The sequence below is a fragment of the Astyanax mexicanus genome, unplaced genomic scaffold (assembly GCF_023375975.1).
Source record: "Astyanax mexicanus isolate ESR-SI-001 unplaced genomic scaffold, AstMex3_surface scaffold_34, whole genome shotgun sequence".
In the NCBI taxonomy this organism is placed as follows: Eukaryota; Metazoa; Chordata; class Actinopteri; order Characiformes; family Acestrorhamphidae; genus Astyanax; species Astyanax mexicanus.
This window is the reverse complement of record NW_026040044.1, coordinates 2,120,885-2,146,775: the sequence shown is the minus strand read 5'-3', so window position 1 is coordinate 2,146,775 and position 25,891 is coordinate 2,120,885. Positions and strand designations below refer to the sequence as shown.

Here is a 25,891-nt window from a genome sequence, read left to right as displayed (position 1 = left end):
AGCATCTGAAACTTTCCTGAAGTTTCCTAAAAGTACTTCTACAGGGACTTTTAACAGTTCTTTTAACAGTGATACGGCACTTTAGCGATTTTTTGTACTAAAAAAGACAGTCTGTTGATTTGTTTACTTTATGAATAGAACAAGAAACACAAGCAAATTTCACAAAGCATTTAAAAAATTAAGATTTGTTCTAAATTATATATATATACATATATATATGTACAGTATATATCCTAAGGCTGTGAGTGTCTACCAGACCTGGATTTGATTCCTGAGTAGATCACACTGTCTGAAGTAGAGGCTGGAGTTCCTCCTGCAGCTCCTCTCGGCATCACTGAGTGCTGGAGACTGGCGTACTGCAGATCCTCCACCTGAGGGCATCAACAGCACATATATATATATATAAATATATATACATATAGTTTTTCTGATTGTGCTATTTATAGGTTTATGTTTGAGTAAAATGAACATTGTTGTTTTATTCTATAAACTACAGACAACATTTCTCCCAAATTACAAATAAAAATATTCTCATTTAGAGCATTTATTTACAGAAAATGAGAAATGTCTGAAATAACAAAAAAGATGCAGAGCTTTCAGACCTCAAATAATGCAAAGAAAACAAGTTCATATTCATAAAGTTTTAAGAGTTCAGAAATAATCAATATTTGGTGGAATAACCCTGGATTTTAATCACAGTTTTTTTGCATCTCGGCTTTTGTTCTCCTCCACCAGTCTTACACACTGTCTTACACACTTACACACACTAGGTAAAGAATACTATACTAAAAGTGCATTTTCAATGTAATAAAATGTATTTTAAATTTATTTTTAGTTTAATTTAAAATATATATATTTTTAATTTTAATAATTTTAACAATACATTTTAATTTAATATATATATATATATATATATATATATATATATATATATATATATATATATATATATATATATATATATATATATATTACTTTAATAATACATTTTAATTTTGAATTTAATTTAATAAAATTTAATTTTAATTTAATTTTCAATTCTCTGTCAAAAGCATCTGGCTTCAAAATAAAAACAGTGTTGATAGAAAACATATATAGTGGCATTAAATACTGCTTAAAGTGCACTTTAGTGTAGTTTTTTTCAGTGTCATTAAGCTGTACACAATACATGCATCAATTTGCAGAAAAATACATTTACAATATACTTCAAGTGTGTATTAAAAATTACGTTTTAAAAACAAATACTTAAATCTACTTAAGTTAGCAGAAGTTAAAAAGGAAAAAAATAGTACAATTTAATACTTATGTTTTATGTTGTATTCAAATATAGCTTAATTAGAACTGAAATATACTAATAAATATATATAAGCTCCAATAAATTGTTCCAAAATATTATATTTAGTATGTATTTAAGTATGTATTTTATTTGAAATTAATGTTATTTTCCATGCTAAATATAATAAAAAAATAAATATATAAAAATATATATTAAATATATATTAAATATATATAAAAATATTATAAATACTAAGTTCATCGCTATCTTGGTAACACAGGCGCCGAGCCGAGTCGAGTCTTACACACTGCTTTTGGATAATTTTGTATTTATTAGTAATGTCCTAACTAATGTCAATTAAATAATTAGTTGAGAAATTCTGTAGTAAATAATGTTAATTAATGGAGCCTTATTGTATGTTTGTAAAAATTGCATAAAAGCTTAAAAATTAATGTAATAATGTAAATGTAATAATTAATGCAATAATGAAATTAAATGCTGTTGACTGTTAAAGAGTTGGGGGTTGAAAGGTATAAATGTCAGTGTGCTGGAGGTCACCACTAAAACCAAAGTGTTCTCAGACATGCATTAAAAATAAAATGGTCTGTTGGACCACACTCCCCCACATCCTGTTCACACATGCAGCACAGATCACCATCAAATCAGCTACAACCGAAACAGCTAAACTATGGTTAAGAGATGATGAACTGATACACAAATAAAAATAAGAGATTTTTTTTATCTTTTTTTACTATTTATCGTATTTATAAGACTTATAAGACCTATTATTTCAGTTTAATCACTTATTTTCACATGCATGCATACAGAAAATGATGTGACAAAAGTCATATGGTATCAGATTTTGAATTATTAATCTAAATTTAAATCTCAGATTTTTTAAAATTATATTAAAAACATCATATATCTGTTAAAATCTCGTGAGATTTTTGTTTTAGAGAGATCAAAAAAGACATGAAGTTAAAAGAGATCGTTTATCTCAGATAACTTATCAATATTATAATAATTATCTTAATTATCAGTTTAATCACTTTATATTTTCACTTAACATTCAATTATATTGTTATATATTATATAATTATATTAAAAAATCTTTAATATAAATGTAAATGTAAAAGATTTTTTTTATTATATTTAAAACATTATATATCTGTTAAAATGTATCTTGTGAGACATATAGTTAAAAAGACATATAGTTAAAATAGATCGTTTACCTCAGATAACTTATCAATATTATACTAATTATCTTAATTATCTGATTATCTAAGAAGCTGATTATGTTTTAGCTATTGAATATTTTTAAGAAAAATTTTAAGACCTATTTTTAGTTTAATCACTTTATATTTTCACTTGTCATTCAATGAGAGTGTTATATATATATATATATATGAGTCATATGACAAGAATTTGAATCTTTAATATAAATTTAAATCTCAGATTTTTTTTATTATATTAAAAACATCATATATCTGTTAAAATCTATCTCCTGAGACCACATCCTGAAGTGGTTTGTATAAGATATCAAAAAATCAAAAAAGACATGAAGTTAAGAGAGATTTTATATATTTTAGATAACTGTTACCAATATTATATTAATTATCTTAATCAACTTCTTAGATAATCAGATAAGTATGTTTTAGCTATTAATTTTTTTTATAATTATATATTTATATATATATATATACATATAATTATACAATTATAAATAAATAAATATAAAAAATACATTTGAATTTGAATTATTAATCTAGATGTAAATCTCAGATTTTTTAAAATTATATTTTAAAAATACCATATATCTGTTAAAATTAATCTCCTGAGACCACATCCTGATGCGCTTTAAGTAATTCTAGGTGTAAACTGGCTAATTTACATCATATTCAATTTCTGATCAAACAAGAAATAAATAAATCACTTTATAAATGGTAAATGTATCTGAAGTGTTTATGGTACCTTGTTGGTTGAGTCGCCGGCACCAGCAGCTCTGCAGCACTTGCCTGAAATAAAATCAAAATTGTATTTAATTCAGTAAAAGCATTCACACACACAAAATATATATACATTATAATAAATCAGATTTTTTAATTGAATACATAAACCTATTCTGGAGTCTAAAAATAATAAAAAATGCATAAAATAAGATGCTGTATTGGGTGAATATGGGAGTTAATTAAGGATAATCTCACCTCTCGCTCTGTAACAGAACACACTCAGACAGATGATGTTGATCAGGACAGAGACCGAACACATACTGGATACAAATATATTTATAATATAGTGGAGATCTGGAGGATCTGGAGAACGGTCAGTGTTTGAAGAGTCGTTACTCTGAATATTCTTATCTGAAACACAGAAACACAGAAATCCGTCATCACCAGTCTGTTCAGACCTGTTCCATTCACTCAGAGTCTGAAATCATACAGGAATATATAAAATATATGATATATTTTATTTTTATTTTATATGAGGTATTTATATCATTATTTGCCATTAATAAATAAATAAATATTCATATTTTCATTTGAAACTCTTGTACATTAATATAACCTTATGATACTTATGATAGTATTGCAGATATATTGCATTTTACAATTCAGGACACTGGAAGTCAACCCATGCCTTTAGAGCCAATCAAACACTGTAACATAGCAAAAATATAACTTTTATGCATTGTTGTCACTGTGAAAAGTAAGTGTACTTAAGAGAATTAAAACTATGTTCAAATTAGGTAAAGAACACTATATTAAAAGTGCATTTTCAATTTAATAAACTTTATGAAAATACACAATAATTATACTTTCTCTGTATTTCCGTAAAATGTATTTTTAAGCATTTGGCTTTAAAATAAGAACATTGTGTTGATAGAAAACATATATAGTGGCATTAAATACTGCTTAAAGTGCACTTTAGTGTAGTTTTTTTTCAGTGTCATTAAGCTGTACACAATACATGCATCAATTTGCAGAGTAATACATTTACAATATACTTCAAGTGTGTATTAAAAAGTATGTTTAAAAAACAAATACTTAAATCTACGTAATAAAACGGAATAAAAGTTGAATTTAATAATTCTGTTTTATATTGTATTTAAATATAGCTTAATTACAACTGAAATATATTTAAGTTGCCATAAGTTGTTCCAAAATAGTATATTTAGTATGTATTTAAGTGTGTATTTTGATACTAGTACTTTTCCATGTTAAGTATACTTAAAGCTATAAAACTTTTCTTAATACAAAAATATTCTTAATACACTTTTATTTTACAAGGGTGGTGTAAATTACACTTGTTAAGAGAAAGGGAACATCTAAACATCACACAGAGAAAACTATTAGAAATATAATTCTATTTACTCTACTGCAGTTTTATCTTGTTTATCTTGCTAACAGAAAACACAGGAGCTCCACTGACTGAATACAACCTAGACAGACGCCAACAGTCAGACGTTCATCGCTATCTCGGTAACACAGGCGCCGTGCCGAGCCGAGCGTACACCCCCACTTATTACACACACATGAACACACAGCAGCACAAACCCAACTTTTACATCAACAATAAACAGAATAGTAAATAAAATAACATTGCTGTTCCCGTAAATGAGCTGCTGGAGCTCCTTCACAGCGTCAACCAGCAGCTCAGTTTCCTCTGCTGAGAAGAGTTTGATGAACACGTCCAGGTAGCTGCACCGTTACAATAGCAATCCACCAAAGACAGAGCTCACCTGATCTACTCTTAAAGAGAATGATGAGCAAGAGACACTCTGATTGGTTTATTTCACTTTATGCCCAAAATTAACCACACCCATGATCAGTGATGTTAGTAACGCGTTACTCTAATCTGACCCTTTTTTTCAGTAAGGAGTAATCTAACGCGTTACTATTTCCAATCCAGTAATCAGATTAAAGTTACTTATTTAAGTCACTGTGCGTTACTCTCTCTCTCTCTCCACCTCATCTCCTCCACACACACACACACACACACACACCGCTCCCTTACCCATTCCCCCTCCGCTCTTCCCCGATCACACGCGTCTCGCTTTCTCCCCTGTCTCTCTCTCTCGCGCTCGGCGTGTCTTTAGTTTCCGCCCGTTTTCGTTTTTCGCCAGTTCTCGGGCTCCCTATCTCTTTATAAAGGCGTTTTTTTGCGGCTGCGTCCCAATTCACTAGCCAGGGCAGCGGTCTGCCACAAATTTGATTGGCAGAGGAGAGCGTTTAAAGATTTTACACCACACGTTCGCTGTGGCGCAGAGCGCACAATACCGTAAAGACAAGAAAAGTTCCGGTGCTTTAAATGAACACTGTCAGAATTAAATCCTTCTCAGTAGTTGGGTCCGGTATGGGTCCGTATTGGACAACGTCTGCAAATATGTGATCCCTGGTCTAGACCATATACACGGTTCTGTTTTATAAAACCACTCCTTGCTGCCCTGCAGAGAACAACAGGTTCAGTGTTCAGTTTTACAGTGTTAAATATTTCAGGTCAAGAAAGACTTTCTTTATTTTATATATTTTTTATAAAAACAAGTATTTATGTTTAGTAAAATCATAAAAAAATATTTATGTTAAGTTAATCTTTTTATTTTTTATAAAAAAAAACTTATTTTTTTAGGAAATAGTTCAACTTAATAGAGATAAATTGTTGCTGTTAAAAATGCATTTTCCAATAAAGGGAATAATGGCAAAACTGGTTATAATGTTTATGTTAAGGCGGCGGGAGGCGGTGTCTGCAGCTGCTGAAAGTAACTAATAAAGTAACTTGTAAAGTAACTTAGTTACTTTTAAAATCAAGTAATCCATAAAGTAACTAAGTTACTTTTTAAAGGAGTAATCAGTAATCGGATTACTTTTTCAAAGTAACTATACCGTCACTGCCCATGATCAGTGGCGCAAAAAAGGGGGTATGCAGTGTATGCGACGCATAGGGGCGCTGCACTAGAGGGGGCGCCAAGTCGATGCCGGAAAATGATTTCTGGTCGGTATTTTCTGTAAGAGGTGTTTGTTCATGTATGATAAAACACAGGGGCGTCACCTGGCCTGGGCTTTCAGTAGCCCCAAATCGTTTCTCTCAGCTCAGCTGTATTATTAGCAGTGATGGTAGTAACGGCGTTATTATAAACGGCGTTACTAAAGGCCTCGGCATACTTCCAGCGAAACGAATTTCGTGAGCATTGCACGAAGTCAAGCGCGCTTTCGCAAGCTTTCGAGCTGGCATACTCTCTGCGGCTTCGCTTTGCCTGTCTCGCATGCTCCACAACTGCAGGTGGTGCTGTTACGTTAGTAACGCTTACTTTCATGACTACCGGAAAACCATCGCGCTCTGTGTAAACAAGCTCCGGTATGGCAACGTGTGAAATACTCGAGGTGTATAAACATACCCTAGAAGATTTCTTCAAAATCGTCCATGCTTGTTTTCTTGGCACGCCTCTTTTTTAACGACCAATCACAGCCTTTGTTGCGTTGTGTCTTCAGCCGTGCCCAGCTTCCATGTGCGCGACACGGCGAACGAAGCCCCTGTGCGACGTCCGCGCCTGTTCGTTTTCTCTGCAATTACGTCACATTGTTCGCTAGAGCCACGCAAACGTCGTCTCCGCATGAAGTATGCCGAGGCCTTAACGCCTTTCCTTTTTTTTAGTAACGAGTAATCTAACTAATTACTCCGACTGTAACTATAACACCGTTACTATTTCTCACGCCCCGTTACTGCGCGTTACTTTAGCAGCTGAATAGTGCTGGACGATATGGCCAAAATTTATATCACGATATATTCCTTAAATTTCGGTCGATACGATATAATTTCGATATCGATATAAATACTTTGAAGGCCTCAGAAAACTGCTAAGAAGCCCTGCAATCCCTGCAGCAATGCGAATTTAAATTATTATATAACTGTGTATTTGCACTTTTTGTATGGTTGGCATCAGATACCCTCATTATATGCACATCTATCTATCTATCTATCTATCTATCTATCTATCTATCTATCTATCTATCTATCTATCTATCTAATGGAAATCTGTACCTACTACTGTCTGAAAATTTAATTTAAGACTTTGAAACCTCCTTTCACAAAAACTTTACTACTTTAGAAATAAAAGTAGTCAAAATAAATCAATGCTCAATATTATTTGCATATAGCAAAATAATAACATGACATCCCTGTCAAACATAAGCCTATATAACTATTACCAATAAAAATAACTTTAAATTACAACAGAGGCAGAGCTTCTTATTCTTTGTGAACAAATTTAACAGATTAAAACAAGTGTTTCAACTAGGATATAGAATACAATAAGCCTTTATATACGTAAAAGCAACAATATTTTCCCGTCAAATAAACAAACCTACAGGCTTTATCAACTATGAATAACTTAGTTACAACATAAGCTATAAAAGTGCTTCAGTCAGTATAAGAAAAATATTGTATGTAGTGGAGTTGCTTCCGGGGGGCGGATCCGGGGCCGACCGAATCGAGTCTACCTTAGCCTTGGATCCGCTCGTCCCGGCTCCGTTTGTCTCCAGCGCGAGACATTTTTGCTGCGTAGCGAAGCGGACCCGAGCCTAGCCATTTTAACCTAGCCTTGCCTAGCCTAGCCTATTTGGCTACGTGCCTGTGTGGTTACGTCATCACGCACTGACGTAGCCCAGCTACGGGGGCTGAATGTGTTGAGCTCTGGGGCGAGCTGACGCCAGTAAAAAACGCCTGTCCGTGATTCTAATACATATCGATATACCACAAAGCTGATATCACCGTTATTGAAACATTTCTTATCGCGATAAATACCGATATCGAATTATTGTCCAGGCCTACAGCTGAATAAACTTTTTTTAACAGACAAAGGGCCCTATCTTACACCCCACGCAAGGCGTGTAGCGTGGCGCGTTGCCACCCATCAACAGTCTGTTTTTACGCCTTGCACGCGTCCTTAAAATAGCGTTGGACTTTAGGATAAATTTAAAGCTGATGGGCGTGGTGGTCTGAAAATGATGTGTGTTCAGGTAAATTTCTGGCGTGTTTCTATATTGGCGGAGGAAAAAAGCTTTGCGCGATTGATCACCCTTCTTTACCACAGAAAAATAAAGCTCACCCAGAGCCTTAGTCTGTTTGCGATAGTCCGTTTGCATGCACCTCAAAAAGTATGTAGTTGCACCCCTGCCCATGATTAATTAAGAGAATTAGTACATGACTTTTGCACAGCTTTACGAGACGTGCAACATGTACTTTTCCTGTGGTTATGATAGCAAAGACACACTGACACACAGCCCTAAATCAAGCTGCACAGTGCACAGCTAACCGATCGTCTATAGATCAGTAAAATAGGACCCTAAAACTTCCTGCAATGCACTGCTGTTTGTGGTAAACTCAATATTACAACTACTGCACCTCCCCAAACTCCCCAAAGTGTTTTGTAACAGTAGGTACATAAAGGGGATTCTGCTAATGATGTTAATTATGTTAATTTAGTTATGTAGTTATGTTTGTATTAGTTATGATATTGAGCTCTTACCTGTGAAGGTGAGTTTGATTGGTTTCCCGAACTGTAAGAATGATGAGTAGTTTCTTCCTCCACAGTGATACAGTCCCAGATCTGTATCATTAACTCCTATAATCACTAAACTCACTGAACTGCTGTTCTCAACTGTATCATAATGATCTTTATTATTTATATTAAATCTGTATGAAAATGATTTATTTATTTTTCCTCGTTCAGCAGAGGTCAGCAGCTTCATCTGCTGCTCAGAGTTCTGATGAAACCATGAAATCTCATAATCTGTAGAGATGCTGCAGTGCAGGGTGATGATTTCTCCAGGAGACACAGATCTGAGATCAGCTGAGATCTCCTGGGTTGGTCTGCAGGTACCTGAAAAAAGAGACACGAAGAGCAAATACTGATTATTTCTGAACTCTTAAAACTTTATGAACTTGTTTTATTTGAACTTTTATTGTTATTTCAGCCATTTCTCATTTTCTGTAAATAAATGCTCTAAATGATCAATATTTTTATTTGGAATTTGGGAGAAATGTTGTCTGTAGTTTATAGAATAAAACAACAATGTTCATTTTACTCAAACATAAACCTATAAATAGCAAAATCAGACAAACTGATTCAGAAACTGAAGTGAAGTGATCTCTTAATGTATATAAAATAAAATAATGTTATTCTGTCTTACTTGTGCCAAAGTACTTGTAAGTACCAACTCTCTATAACCAGTATAACCAGGCACCTCCGTTTAAAAATAATAAATCACAAAATCAATCACAAAACATGCAAGCTTGGGGCCGATCAGACATACAGGAAAGTTTTAAAGGAAGGTTTTACAGGAAAGATCCACTGGCAGGTGAAATTTTAGAGCTGTAAAATAAAATATTGTGGCGTGGAAGAGGAAGGAGGACCCGTGAGACTCATGACAAGTACTCAAAGCTCTTTATTGGAACTGGCTTGCCACTCGCTTACAGCCTTTAACAAGGCTAGGAGAGCGAAACCCAACTGCCACCACAGTACAAACAGCCCTGAGGCCACCAACCCAGCTATGAATCTACCGGATGGTAGATCCCCTTAACCCACCCAAAACATGCCCCCATAATGCCCCACTGGCCCCGGATTAACATAACCCGCCCCCACAGGCACACTATAGGCTGGCACACACACACATACAACACACAGAGGCGGGCACACCGAGACAGGCACACACAGGCATACAGCATCCACACACGCACACACACACAGACGCCACATAGCCCCCCCCTTAAGGGTCAGCCGTCCCGGCGACCCCACAAACCCAACAATAAACCCCATGAACAACAAAACATGTTTTTTTTTTTTTTTTTTTTTTTTTTTTTTACAATCAATCACACACAAAGTCATTCAGGCGGGCAGGCGGCCTCCTCACCCGCGGCAGCCTGGAGGGGCCGGGCAAAGCGCCACCCGCCAGCGGTTCCACAGAGTCAGAGTTCTGGACAGGCTCAGGTGCAGGGCCGGCGGGTACCGCACCGCCGTCCCCAGTGTCCAGCAGCTTCGGCCTATACGGGGCCAGCCTGTCCCGGTGCACAATCATAGTGCGTCTGCCCCACCGGATCCTATACACAACCTCCCCCAGCCTGGACAGCACCCGGCACGGACCCACCCAGGCCGACTGAAGTTTCGGGCACAGTCCTTTTTTTCGTTGAGGGTTGTACAGCCACACCCTCGCCCCCGCCTCCAACGGGTCCCCAAAGCAGCGCGTATCATACGCGCGCTTCTGCTTCTGTCTGGCAGCTGACTGGTTCGAGCGCGCGAGCCCGTGCACTAAATCCAGTGAGGACAGGAGACGCGAAACGAAAGCGGGCGCGTCCGTAGCGTGCTCGCCCCCATCAGGAGGCGCCCCGAAAGCCAGAGCACCGGCGTCCTCAGCTCGCGACCAAACATAAGCATGGCCGGCGTGAATCCTGTCGTCTCCTGCACGGCCGAGCGGCAGGCCAGCAGCACGACCGGCAGATGTTTGTCCCAGTCCCGCTGGCCTTTGCTCGACACCATGGCCAACTGCGCCGCCAGCGTGCGGTTAAACCGCTCCACCAGCCCGTCACTCTGCGGATGAAGGGGCGTCGTCCTGGTTTTATGAATGCCCAAGATGCGGCAGACCTCCGCCATGACCTCCGACTCGAAGTTCCTCCCCTGGTCGCTATGCAGCTCCTCCGGAACCCCGAATCGGCAGAAGAACTCCCGCACCAGGACATCTGCAGTAGTGACCGCCCCTTGGTCCGGCACCGCGTAGGCCTCCGGCCACTTTGTAAAGTAATCCATCGCCACTAAGACATAGCGGTTCCCAGAGTCCGTCACCGGGAAGGGGCCCAACACATCCACGGCCACCCGCTCCATCGGGCCGCCGCACTGATAGGGGTGAAGTGGGGCGCGAGGCGCCCTCGCGGGGCCTTTCTTGGCGGCGCACACGTCACAGCAGTGCACAAAGAGCTCCACATCAGCCCTGCACCCAGGCCAATAGAAACGTTGTCTCAGGCGCTTCAGAGTTTTGGTAACGCCAAAGTGCCCCGCCCCAGGCGACCCATGGACTCCCCGTAGGACCGAATCCCTAAGCGCCCGCGGTATCACCACCCGGAACACGCGCTGCCCGTTCGCCGGATCCTCCCAGGTATGACACAGCACGCCATCAGACAAGCTAAAGCTAGCCCAGTTGGAGCGCAGCGCTTTAGCGACCGGACCCAACGGCACCACCTCCTCCCACGACGGCGTGACATTCGCCTCGAGCGCGTGTACGGCCCACATTAAGTCGCGATCCGCCCGTTGCGCATCTCGTATCTGTTCCACGGACACCTGCGCCACCACTACACCGCCGGTCACATCCGCTGAGACTGCAGCGCAATGAGCAGTCTCAGCGGATTTCTCCTCCGCACGAGCGCAATGCTTACAGTCCACGGCCACACACGGCCGGCGCGACAAAGCGTCCGCGTTACCATGGCTACGGCCCGGTCGGTGCACAACCTCGAAGCTAAACTCCTGAAGCCTAGATATCCAGCGTGCGAGCTGGCCCTCGGGCTCGCGGAAACGCATGAGCCACTGAAGCGAGGCGTGGTCGGTGCGCAGCAGAAACGGGACCCCATACACATACGGTCGGAAATGCTTAAGGCCCTCGACCACCGCGAGTAGCTCCCGGCGCGTCACGCAATAGTTACGCTCCGCCTTGTCTAGGCGGCGACTATAGTATGCTATTACGCGCTCTGAGCCGTCCTGAACCTGTGATAGAACCGCTCCGAGGCCACGATCGCTCGCATCCGTATCCACAATGAAGCTCTCCGACATATTCGGATACGCTAGAACGGGAGCATTGCATAGACGGCTTTTTAGCTCCTCGAACGCTCGCTCCGCCTCGTCAGACCAACGGAATGTCACACCCGGTCTAGTTAAATTGTGAAGCGGCGCCGCCACGTCCGCGAACCCCCTGATAAACCGCCTGTAATACGACGCGAGCCCCACAAAACTACGAACCATTTTCGCGTTACGTGGGACAGGCCAGTCACGGACAGCCTCCGTCTTCTTAGGGTCGGTTTCCACACCAGCACCGCTCACTACATGGCCCAGAAAATTCACGTGCTGCCTCAGCAAGTTACACTTCGCCGGGTTGAGCTTCAGGTTAGCCGCCTGAATCGCGCCGAGCACCACCTCGAGGTGAGAGAGCGCGGAGTCGAAGTCGGTCCCGTGCGCCATGACGTCATCCAGGTAAACAACGCAGCACGAACGCGGGATCCCGCTTAACACGCGCTCCATAAGACGCTCGAAAGTAGCCGGCGAGTTACACAACCCAAACGGGAGCACCGTGAAATGCCATAGAGCCGAGCCAAGCGAGAAAGCGGTTTTCTCCCTATCCCCTTCAGCCAGGGGCACCTGCCAATACCCGCTCCTCAAATCTAGCGAGCTGAACCAGGCTGAGCCTGACAGCTGATCTAGCGTATCGTCGATCCTGGGAAGCGGATAAGAGTCGAGCTTCGTGACAGCGTTAAGTCGGCGATAATCAACACAAAAACGCCAGTTCCCGTCCTTCTTTTTTGCAAGGACCACCGGGGCCGACCACGGGCTGCTCGAAGGCTCAATAACGCCCGCACTCGCCATATCACGGACTAACTGCTCAGCCGCCACGCGTTTCGCAAATGCCAGACGGTGCGGTCTCAGCCTGATGGGCTGGGCGTCGCCTGTGTTTATAGAATGAAACGCGAGGCTAGTCCTAGTACACTCGCGCTCAGACACAGCGAAGCTAGCGCGAAAACGCTCAATCAGGTCGCGTAAGCGCAGTTGTTGGGGCTCTGATAAGCCCACACAACTGCGCTCCAGCATCTCTTCAATCGGATCGATAATTAACCCCGCATCTAACGGACCCTCGACCGTATCGTGCACCGAATCACACACATTGCCGCCCCCCGGCTCACTTACCCCGCACTCGTCGCATTTCTCTACGGGGAGTCCAGTCACCAGCACCGAGCCCCGTGCACAGTCAATAACGGCTCCAACGCGTGCGAGCAGGTCCTTGCCCAGAATGCACGGGTCGTTGATGTGCCCGACCCAGAACTCCTGCTGAAAGGGGCCCTTGCCAACATCAACAGTCAGCTCCGTTAATCCCAGGAGAGCGATAGGATCTCCGGTGGCCGAAGAGAGAGCGATGCGCCGGCTGCAGTCCATCCCAAACTCGCCTGCCACATCCATCGCGAGCTCAGGCTTTATCAGCGAGACTGACGAGCCCGTGTCCACCAGCGCGTCCACCGTTACTCCATTCAGCGTGCACTTCAGAAAATAGCCGCCGGGTCCGACAGCTCCGTGATCAGGTCCCGAGGGTAATCCTAGAATCCCTGGGGCCACCGTAACCCTCACTTGGTGGTCCCAGCTCCGTTTCCCGGCCGGCCGCACTGCGCTCGCTTGTGGCCACGCCCCCCCGCAATGCCAGCACTCCAGTTGCGCATCAGGCCGGCTCCGCCTCCATCTCGGTGGATCATGGGCTCCGGGCGACGCCCCCCACGGTCCCGGATGGCTGGACAGGATGAGTTCGGACCGCTCAGCCACCTCCACCGCGGCCTCCAGGGTCTGCGGGTCGGCCAGTCTCACATGTTTGCGCAGCTCGCCTGGCTCCAGGGCGCGCAGGAAATTATCCAGCGCGAGACTTCTCTGAGCCGCTCGCGGGAATGCCGGATAAGCTTGGCGGGTTAGCAGAGCCATCTCAGATGCCAGCACGCCCAAAGTCTCTCCCCGCTGCCGGCGCCGGTCCGCCACTAGCATTTTGGCGGCCGCCTCGGAAGGTTGACGGCTGAAGCGGGTTCTCAGCGCCCGTGTCAAGTCAGACAGCTCGCAGCGGCACTCCGCGGGGAGCTCGATCAGCACCCTCAGTGCGTCTCCCTGCAGCGCCAGACAGAGGTTGGCCGCCGTCTCAGCATCCGTCCAGCCCGCACGGCCCGCCACGATCTCCAGCTGAGCTTCGAAGGCCGTCCAGTCAGCGCTGCCGTCATAGCATGCCAGGCGGGGATGAGCCGTCAAGCTCGCCGTCAGCGCGCCGTCCATTCTGGGAGCCAGCGCCGCCGTCTCCACGCCATCCGCTCCGCGAGCCGGCGCTGACGTCATCGCGCCGTCCACTCCGTGAGCCGGTGCTGCCGTCCTCGCGCCATCCGCTCCGCGGGCTCGACCTTCGGACAGCCTGCTGGCGCCGTCAGGTCTGGGTCCGCTCCGCTGGTGAGTCTTGCCCCTCGTCTGCTGGTCCGCCGTTATCCTCTTCAGCCGTTCGATTTCCCCTGCCAGCATCTCCATATCATCCAGCAGGGCCGCTTCTGACACCAAATGTGGCGTGGAAGAGGAAGGAGGACCCGTGAGACTCATGACAAGTACTCAAAGCTCTTTATTGGAACTGGCTTGCCACTCGCTTACAGCCTTTAACAAGGCTAGGAGAGCGAAACCCAACTGCCACCACAGTACAAACAGCCCTGAGGCCACCAACCCAGCTATGAATCTACCGGATGGTAGATCCCCTTAACCCACCCAAAACAATGCCCCCATAATGCCCCACTGGCCCCGGATTAACATAACCCGCCCCCACAGGCACACTATAGGCTGGCACACACACACATACAACACACAGAGGCGGGCACACCGAGACAGGCACACACAGGCATACAGCATCCACACACGCACACACAGACGCCACAATATATTAGGAATTAGCTGCATATCAGATCTGCTCTGTCTTTTTATCATTCGTTAAATTCCTCTAAATATCTGCTTTTAGCTTTTCTACACTCCCACTGAAGTATAAGAATCAGTGGGCAATTCAGTCCTGCACCTAAACTCAGGAACAGTCAGCATAAAGATTTCATAACGTTGTTTTCTATGTTAGAAACGTGAAACTCTTTATTTCTAAAGGCATTTCTTTACTCTCAGAGTTGTATGTTTTATTAGTTTGCTGTTTTATCTGCTGTTTTTTTTTTTCATTTCACATATTAGTTTTATTTTCTAACCTAAATTTATATTAAGAATATTATATGGGTCTTATTTCTGATTTTGTACAGAATTTTGTTTGACAGTTAATGTTTTGTAACTGTGCTTTAAAAATAAAGCTGGCTTGATCTGAAGGCATACCTATGTTTTTTTTACTTGTTTTTTTATGCAGATTTTTCTTTTCTTTTAATTGATCCTAAATTTAATGTTTGTCATTAAGGAAAACTAAAATCAAAGAGGCAGAATAAACATAAGAATCTACATCTGTACCTCTTCACTACAACTGTATACTGAACATTAAAAACGTCATGTTAATGTTTGTAAAATGTTTTTGAAAAAGTATGTAAAAGAATTAGCTGTTGAAATTATCTCTAAACTAAAACAGCTAAAAACGGCTAAAAGTACATCATCTGCTACCACACAGTCCAAATAAAAACATATTGGAAAGATTAACATAAATAAAAATGAAAATAAAAAATAAAACCAGTTTAAACCCAGACATATAAACTCATTCAGGCTCTAAACCTGCAGACATGCATGAAATATTAATATAATTATTGTTAACTCCCATAATTAATTAATTAATGAATAAAACAGGTAAACTCACCAATCAGAAGCTGCAGAATAAAGAGTTTCTCCATTTCTACTACAGATCCAGAGCTAGAGCTTTTATCACGTAAAGGAAAAATAAATATACTGATGACCACAAAACATTTTATAGGCCAGGGGTGGACGAAGCAGATGAAGACAAAACGTTCCTCTCATCAACCACATCCTGTCCTTTATACACCCCTCACACAACAGACCTACAGACCTCAACATGCACTAATACTCTCACAAAACTACAGATACTCTGCAGACTGAAAACATATATAAAACATACAACTGCATGCATGCAAGAAACTGTCAGACAAAATCAGACAAATTTTAAAAAGACTTTTTAAATGATGATTTAATTTATTAAAAAGCCTGTGTGGAAAAGTGTTCCCCCACTTATATATTAACTGTGATTAATCACACTTTTTGTAAAGCTGAGTTCAATTTCACTACTAATCACAATCAAGGCCTGATTACTGATTCCAGACCTGTAGAATCAAGAATCACTTAAATAATAGAACCTTTCTGACAACATGAAGCAGATAAAAGATCTCAGATAAAAGCAGCACATTATTATTATTAAAGCCCCATCTGAAGAAACTCAACAACAGATGAGAAAAAACAAAGTTATTGATCATCTATCAGTCTGGAAAAGATTATAAAGTAATTTCTAAAGCTTTGGGACTCCAGAGAACCACAGTGATTCTCTATTATACACTAATGGAGAAAAAACATGGAACACTGGTGAACCTTCCCAGGAGTGACCGGCCGACCGAACAAAATTACTCCAAAGGACATGAAGAACTCATCCAGGAGATCCCAAAAGAACCCAGAACAACATTTAAAGAACTGCAGGATTTCACTAAAGCCTCAGTTAAGATCAGAGTTAATGATTCAATAATAAGAGAGAGGCTGTGACCGAAACGGGTCCCTGTTTACTAGTTTTCAGGTCACTATAAATTCCTATAGTGCATCATAATTTATAGTAAACATAGCTGTATACTATCCATGTGTCCCAATTCAGGAGCTGCATCCTTTGAAGGGCTCATTTGAAGGCTGATTACATCACCACGGCGCGTCATCGAATGCAGCTGACGAATGCAGCCTTCTTTTCCTCAGAAACGAAGGATGCACCGGGTGTATCCTTCACAGCCTACAGTATCCCAAGATTCATTGCGCGCCGGCTTATTTCAGCAGGAAAAGGGTGGAGTCAGCAGAGGAGTCGGCTGTATATATATATGTATATATATCTATAAACTACATAATACTCTCTATATATAAATATATATATATATATATATATATATATATATAAAAAACAATATAATACTTTATTCTAATTTATTCTGTTTTTTCCAACTTCATTTCAAACACCCTTCTATTTGTGTATGTTCAGTTCCACTCGTTCACATTTAAAATATTTAAGTAATTGCACAGTTAATTAACCTGGACTTAATTAATTTGGTATTTTTTGGTCTGAAGCAAAACTAGATCAAAATCTCTGGCTCATTTCTCAGCTCTGACTTTAGTTGTGGCGGGTAGAATCTCAAACAGGAAACAGGAAATACACCGTAGGGTAGACTGTCCCATTTCAGTACTGCCATCGCAGCCTACCCATCCTTCACAGGACACACCTTCATAGACCGCGTCCTTCGAAGGATGCAGCCCCTGAATTGGGACATACTGTAAGTGAGTTAAATGTGTCCCAAAATGCATTGTGAGTGTTGCTATTAAGCAACAGACAGACAAACGGAGCGGACAGCGAGGCACCAGGGTTGCCAGATTGTTACAGTAGAATTCAGGTAAAATTCACTTGTAAAACGTGAAGTTGATTTCAGGGAGGTTACCCAACCACCCCCTCATCAATAATTATTAATATTGCCTCCGCCATGATCTGCTTTCTCTCACTCACTGAACAAATCCCGTCCGGGAGGGGGAAAAACACTGCCCGCCCACACTAAAAACTGATTGGCTGTCTCACAGACTCTTTGCAGAGAACAGGCCAATCAGAACCCTCTCTGTTTTCTCTCTCTCCTTCCCACACGCGATTAGAGAATAAAAGTCTGTGGCTTGTGTGCGCGTTTGTGTGCAGTGCGCGTTTGGGGCACTCGTTCTGAATTCTGGGAGATTATATGTGACTCGCGAGCATCCTCTTTCTAAAATAGTGATCACATCCCAGTGCAGTAAAGCTAAATCTACAAGAAACCCATTGAGAGAAAAACACCTAAAAAAGTGTGAAAATCTCCTTCCCCAACCAACATTATTTACCTTTAGTGCTTCAAACATATTTATATGATGTTTCAAACCAAATAATATCAGTAAATAAAGACTCAAAAGTGTGAAACTACCTGCTTTACTCAAACTAAAGCTAGGTATGGTGTGCGCACTACTTTATATAGTTTTTATTTTACTCGCACATTTTTACTAAGTAGTTTATTTTTCACTAAACTATTTTTTTTTATTTATTTAGACTAAAAAGTTTTTATTTTTGTATATAGTTTTCTTCATGTGTCCTGAATAAAAGTGTTTTTCTCATCATTTTGTGGAATAACCCTTTATTATAATATTTGTTATTATTATAAGCAGCTGAAAATAAATATCTAGTTTGGTAAATCAGTTTTGTTATTAGTTGAAATATTATTGGTTCTGATTAAAATACTGAAAGGCATAGGCTGCTCTGAGTGTCTTTAGGTTTTTAGTATCTACATGTATCCTAGAGGTGTGATTATTGATTATCAAGAGAAATAAATAACTCCACCTGATGCTGTTTCTCCATGTATTTTATCAAAGTAATAATTAATAAGCCATGTAATGAGCTCAAATCATCAATATTCTTATGCTTTCTTATAACTCATAAACACTCTAGTCTAAACTATTTTCAAAACTATATTTTAGGTGTGAATATATTTAAAGTCTAGACATTCAAAAATAATAATAATAAAAAAAAAAGGCGCTTGGTAAAATTTTGAGCAAAACATGATCAGTTCCATGAAAATATAACAATTCTGCTTCCTTTTACATTTTAAATGATGATATTTTTGAGCAGTCGTATGTCTTCTGGAGTAAAAGAGATCAGGGCATGTGTCTGTCTGATATAATTACTGTGTTATAAGACCTGAAAGAGGAACTGAAAAACAAAAAAAACGGAGAAAAGCACACCAATACCTGTTCATTCAATACCTGTGTCTTTGTCTCTGTGTGCTTGCGGTAAACACTGAGGGATCTGATTTACAGCTCAGGTGAGTCACAGGTAAATTTCCCAGAGCTCACATACAGAGAGGGGGAGGGGTAAGAGAGGCAGTGCTTAGAGGGTGAAACTACATTAACTGTACGACTAGATAACACTTTGACATTGACTGTACAGACGATCCTGATCTGAGATTCAGGTAAGATCTATTCTCTCTATCATTAACACTAAATATATATGAACTATAAACAATACAAGGCTGAGCATCTATTTAAAAATGTGTTGTGTACTATTTAAAAATAGTATGTGTAAAATGTGTACCGTCTATCAAACACATATAAAAACATATGGATTAAAGGTGTAGTTTTGTAGATATACAGCTATTTATAGGTTTATGTTTGAGTAAAATGAACATTGTTGTTTTATTCTATAAACTACAGACAACATTTCTCCCAAATTCCAAATAAAAATATTCTCATTTAGAGCATTTATTTACAGAAAATGAGAAATGACTGAAATAACAAAAAAGATGCATAGATCATGATTATTTGGTGGAATAATCCTGGTTGGTTTTTAATCACAGTTTTTTTTTTCATGCATCTTTGCATCATGTTCTCCTCCTCCACCAGTCTTACACACTGCTTTTGGATAACTTTATGCTGCTTTACTCCTGGTGCAAAAATTCAAGCAGTTCAGTTTGGTGGTTTGATGGTTTGTGATCATCCATCTTCTTCTTGATTATATTCCAGAGGTTTTTAATTTGGTAAAATTAAAGAATGTCATCATTTCTAAACCGTGTATGAGTAATGTATGTTTATATACTTTTTTGTTTATAAGTTTGTGTACTGTATATTGCCGTATGTTTGTTTTTGTATGGGTGACGATGTAGAGTTAACGTGCAGTTGGTAGGGTGTGGTTAACAGTGCAATGTTGTTACAAAACAAAAAAACTAGTTGTGCATATGGGTCCAGACTTGTCCAACTGGCCGAGCAACAGATTATTCATCATAATGCTTTTGTTCATTATAAAAAAGCAAGGCATGCTTTATACCTCTTTATACCTCTTTGTCAGTTCCCATGGTTTGTATTTCCAGTGGAACAAAAACACTGATATCCGATCTCAGGTCAGGATGTTCCTGTCTTAATACTCTTTATGTATCCGTAATAAGCTTCAACACATTTACTTACGTTAGTTTTAAAATAAAAGTGAATTTAAACATCACTGTATTAATATTTACTGACTAGTCATAGTTAATATATACAGGTTAAAGGGCCAATAACCCCCCCTGATTTTAGCTGACTCCACCCTCCACCCCCAAATTTAAAAAATGCATTCTGAGCGTCAGCATGTCTGCAGAAAAAAGTACATGTAATCATCAACCACACCCATAACACAGCTGAACCGGTTATGGTGCTGCAGAGGCGGAATAAAATGCATTTTAAAATGTTTTTTGTAGTGTTTTTAAAAAAAATTTTGCAACCCTTTCTTTGTTCTGTTCTGGGTCAAACTGACCTGTTTTAAACATTAAGGATCGAGGAAAACTAGTTAAAAGTAATTTTTGTTCAGTATGAAACTTATTCTGCTTGTCTTAATTACTGTGATCAACATATGATATAAAAAGGGTTCATCTCACATATCTGCAAAAACTAAAACTAAAACAAAACTACAGCAATTTTAACATTTCAGTGTTCAGTGTAAAACTATTGTGTTTTTATATGATGGTCTTTTAAAAGTAATGTTAAAAGTAGTGAAAGATACAAATATTCTAACTGATGCATTACCTGTTAAAAGTAAGGAACACTATTGCATTAAAGGTTAGAAAATGTTATTTAAGGAACAGGGAAATGGAAATGTTATCATTAGAAACATGAAACTGAGATCACACTGACGGCTTTGTTTCCATCAACCCCCGAGGTCAGACACCTGGGCAGGTATGTTATCATATTGTAAAGCTCAACAACTGATGCATTTATTTCTTTTGACCTTTAGTATGTCATACTGCAGCACCATGAGGGTCGCCCTGCTTCAGCCTTTCATCATGTTGATTGCAGTCTGTGCACGTAAGTTACCATCACTCTCTCTCTCTATATATATATATATATATATAGCTCTACAAAAAGTGATTAATCACTAATCACAGTTAATTCAACACCTTTTCACACAGAGCTAGATTGGTTTGAATAGTTTTATTATTTTTTATTATTTTTAGTTTTTAGTTTTATTACATAAAAAAATAAATTATTATTTAAAAAGTGTTTTTAATATTTACTCAGGTTATATTTGTCTGATATTATAAGTTTTTTTTTTTGATAATCTGAAAATATAAGTATATGACAAAAATGCAAAAACTAAAGAAATCTGTAAGGGGGCAAACACTTTTTCACGCCACTGTATATTTATATGAACACCATATTATAGATAATATATTATTGTCTTCACCTCTTGATTCATACATTACAATTTAATTAACAGGAAAATATGTAGTCTATTTATTGTGTGTTTATTTCGATTACAACTTGTAAATGGACTTGGATATGATATATATTTTTTGTCATTGGAAAATATATATTTTATGTCAGTCCGGATGTTCTGGTCAACTCTGTTATAAAACTGCAAATCTGTATATTCATTTAAACACCAGCAAATTGTGATAGAAAACATCAAGAAAACATCTCTCTGTAAAAAAGACTGAAGATAAAATAACTTCCTCAAGAGGAGCAAACTGAAGAATCAATCAATTAATTAATCAATCAATCTAATCATCATCAATCCATTTATCCACCATCCATTCACCATCAACCTGTATTTTTTATATGTTTCAGGCCCTCTTTCTGCACAGATCTCAGTGATTGTCAGTGTGGGCTCCTCAGCTGTTCTGCACTGTGATTGTAAACACATAGCCAGTAATCAGCTATCTGAACAAAGCCCTTATATTAAGTGGAAAATCCCCTCTAAGCTGGTGTTTGAGCGTCTGGGGGAGGAGCATTATGAGGGGGAGGGGTATGAATATCGGGTTGATGTTCCTGAAGATAAACTGAAGAAAGGAAACTGTTCTCTGGTTCTGAAGGAGGTTAAAGCTGAAGATGCTGGAGTTTATGAGAGTTACCTGCTGGTAAAGAAAAGATGGAAGAGGTCCATCCAGACTGAATGGGAATTCATCCAGAGAGTGGAGCTCTCAGTAAATGGTAAGGAAAGAGTCTGGCGCTGAAAAACAACTGCAAAGATTGCTTTGCTATAGAGCAGCTCATCTATAAAAATAATTTTTCATCAATAATCTTCTCAGAATGAAGCTTCCAGTTATAACAGCTGAAACACTTGGTAGAGAAACCAAACTCACTGGATATAAACAGTCCAGCAGCATCCAATAATCTTTAAAGCATTACAAACCTTCTTATCAGCTATATTCTCAAAAAGATTCAACAAACTTCCTGTTGTTTCTTCTTCACAAAAATAGTGACATCCTTAAATTTCAAAAACTTAATGACTACTAAAACTTACTAGTCTTGCTAGCTCTACAGTACAGTTAAATAAACCATATGTAGAGCAGTTCTATGATTTTATAACATGGAAACAACACCAGCCGACTGATCATTCCTGTTTGTTGGAATCGTGAGGTTCAAGTCCAAGGTTGGGTCATAAATGTCTGCTTACAAAGTCAAAGTCTACTTACAACTCATCAAACTTATCATGTCGTATATATCAAATCATATAACTTGAGTGCATATCCATGGTCACCATGGTTATAAATGGGTGTGCAGTATGTTGTGGGTCACTCATACACAGCCAAGTGATAAGATAAGGGAAAATTAACATTTTGCATAACAAAAAAACTGAGTAAAATGAATTAAACATTATGAATAGTTTGCTGAAATGTTTGTGCTAAAAAAGTAAAAAATATATCTTTTTTTTTCTTCCCAAAGATTCACCTGCACCTCCACAGCAGAACAACATAAAATATCAATCAGGTGAGTGAATGTGTTGTGTAATTTAAACCTCTCTATGCAGCATTTATTTTTATATACTTTATATAATAATAAAAAGACTGATGTGATCTGTAAGTTCTTACCTTAATATTCCATATTTGTGTTTATTATTTTTTTCACAGACAAGCAGGACACACCCAAGACATCAAGTAAGTCAATAACTAACAAATGCTTATTTGTACTAGTTTGTTTGTTCATTCGTTTGTTAATATATTTATGTATAAATGTTAGATTGCTGGGTGGAACTCTTCTGCATCAGCAGCCGGAGTCTGAGAGAGAGAGAGAGAGTACAGTAGATCATGCTGTTTCTCCATCAGCAGCCGGAGTCTGAGAGAGAGAGAGAGAGAGAGAGAGAGTACAGTAGGTCATGCTGGTGTTTCTCCATCAGCAGCCGGAGTCTGAGAGAGAGAGAGAGAGAGAGAGAGTACAGTAGATCATGCTGTTTCTCCATCAGCAGCCGGAGTCTGAGAGAGAGAGAGAGAGAGAGAGAGAGAGTACAGTAGGTCATGCTGCTGTTTCTCCATCAGCAGCCGGAGTCTGAGAGAGAGAGAGAGAGAGAGTAAAGTACTGTTAGCTGATGTATCACAGCTGGCAATCCGGCTCTTTACTCCAAATGCTCTGTGATGCTGCCTAGTGATGCCATATTGATTGGAGTCTGAATTCACATGTATCGGAGGAGGCGTGCACTTATCCTCACCCTCACCTCCGAGTGCTGGAGGCATTGTAGTGATAGGAAACAGAAAACAGGCCTAAATTAGATTTTTTTTTTTTGAAAGCATTACAGATTTATAAAGAGCAATAAACCTATTGTTTTTTCTCTTTGTGTTTTTACAGGTAGCGCAGGACTGATCAGTGTTCCCTCACAGATCCTAATGTTCACCATTCTCACAAACACACTACTGCGCAACACATGAAAAATGGCAAAGCATGGAACCAATCAAGAGAAAACCTTGAAAATCCTCTCTGATGGATCGTCACCTTGTCGTGGTAGAGAGGCTTGTGAGATCCGAAGATCCCGAGAGCTAAACTGTCTGGAGCTTCTGCTCCTGTTAGAGTCACTCAGGACAGGTTTAGGGTTTAGGATTAGGATCCAGACTAAGAGCGATCTAAAAAACATTTTCAACAGCAAAGCACAGAAACGCTAGATACGGTAATAATGATACATGATATTGATATATGATATTATACGGTGAAATTGAGAGATGGTCCCTAAATGTTAATAGAATATTAAAGAGAGGCACGGCAAGGTTTTCTCTTGAGTTGTTCCAACATGCTTTAAAATATATATATATATTTTTTTTTTCACAGTGCAATCTTTTAATTTTTAGTGCAGTGAGGTTCTACCTGTCTTTGTTATTTGTTATTATACCACAGTTAGTTCCGACCCCTCAATGTGATTGGCTGAGAGGCGTTCTATGAGTGCCATTATCAGCTGGGAATGCACTATAAACGAAGCTCTCCATGTATTACTCCTCCACATACAGGTAACCTAGCAACGATGCAGCGCTTACAAACCAAATACAATCCAAATGCGTCATGTCATTATACACCACTAGAGGGGTGCTGGATTCTATAGAGACACAGTACAGAAACGCTAAACCAGGCCCAGCGCTTTGAAAATATGCATTATTACACACATTATCAGGCACCAATATCAGGTTAAGAGTTGCTATTTTTAAAATAAAAGCTTTTGTGTATATATTTTTCAGTTAATATAGAGTATTTTAAGCTGAAAGTTTCAGTCAAATGAACTATGCACTTTAATCTACACAAATTTCTCACCTTCTGTTTACAAAGCACTTCTGTTTATTTACAGTAAAATTAGATTTCCACAATTTTAACTGAAATGTCCGATAATGCAGAGCTTTATACAGCGCAGCTACAAACAGAGCAGCAATGGAACTATTTTTTACAACAAAACATTTTCTTGTTCTGTTTAACTCAAAATCTTTAATTAATGGAGATAGTAGACCTGTGGTATAATCGCAATAATACACTCGAGATTTGTGATGTAATGTGTAATGCTTGTGTGTAACACTTACTTTCTAAACTCAGAAATCATTTTTTATAGAGATTATTTTTGTAATGTGAAAGTTTAAATGATAATAAAATCATAAAATTACAAGTCAGTATTTTTTGTGGTGTTTTTTTTACATTGTCCTGAATAAGATTAAATAATAGTAAATAATGAGGACCGATTCTGGGCTGGTTTTGGGAAGAAACTCTGTTTTGGGAATTATCTCTGTTCTTTATCACATTATAAGAAGTGTTTCTAAAACATGGATCGATTACACAATTCAAGGCCTCACTTTTCTATGTTTAGGAGTGTCATCTGTTTACTGCAATATTAGCTTTATGCAAGCAAAATAATAAACAGCTTATTGTTATCCTACACAATAAGAACAGTGACACATGAAACTCAATAAAAGTGATAAAAGAGCTTTTGAGAAACACTAGTAATAAATGCATTATATTTCCTTTATTTAACTTTTATTTAACCAAGAGGTTGATCCTTAAGAATAAAATCTCTTTTTTTTTTTAGGGAGATCTGTCCAAGACAGACATTTCCAATTACAGAAAATTACATGTTCATATACAGATATTTAGAATAAACACAAAACCAACATCAATGTTCAAAACAGAGAGAGAAAGCATTTAGGAGCAGCTACTCCTATTTTTTGTGTTTCAATCACAGAATTATTGTAAAGATCATGGTGCAAAATAGGTTCTAAACTAATCTTTGGAATGTTGTAGAGGAGCTTTCTGGAAGAGCGAGAATCATAGAAACTGTTACGCAGTGAAAAAGAAAGCAGATTACACAGATATGATGGGAATTTACCAGATATACCTAAATGAGCTTTAATTAATTT

General features: G+C 39.3%; 1 protein-coding gene and 2 long non-coding RNA genes across 3 annotated transcripts; 1 reads left to right on the top strand and 2 right to left on the bottom strand.

Annotated features, from left to right (window-relative positions):
* Positions 1 to 112: 112 nt before the first annotated feature.
* LOC111189549 (uncharacterized) lies at positions 113 to 16,117 on the bottom strand. Its single transcript, XM_049473181.1, has 5 exons — positions 15,862 to 16,117; positions 8,799 to 9,152; positions 3,481 to 3,636; positions 3,248 to 3,291; positions 113 to 371 (listed from the first exon to the last, which is right to left on the bottom strand). The coding sequence occupies exons 1-5, from the start codon at positions 15,893 to 15,895 to the stop codon at positions 234 to 236; spliced, it is 726 nt and encodes a 241-aa protein (XP_049329138.1). The 5' UTR covers positions 15,896 to 16,117; the 3' UTR covers positions 113 to 233.
* On the bottom strand, positions 9,655 to 14,949 carry LOC125790073 (uncharacterized). The gene is made up of 2 exons (XR_007430014.1): positions 14,669 to 14,949; positions 9,655 to 9,726 (listed from the first exon to the last, which is right to left on the bottom strand). It is a non-coding gene; the product is annotated as an uncharacterized LOC125790073 (long non-coding RNA).
* A 7,061-nt stretch (positions 16,118 to 23,178) lies between the features above and the next one.
* LOC125790077 (uncharacterized) lies at positions 23,179 to 23,792 on the top strand. Its single transcript, XR_007430019.1, has 2 exons — positions 23,179 to 23,385; positions 23,455 to 23,792. It is a non-coding gene; the product is annotated as an uncharacterized LOC125790077 (long non-coding RNA).
* Positions 23,793 to 25,891: the final 2,099 nt, after the last annotated feature.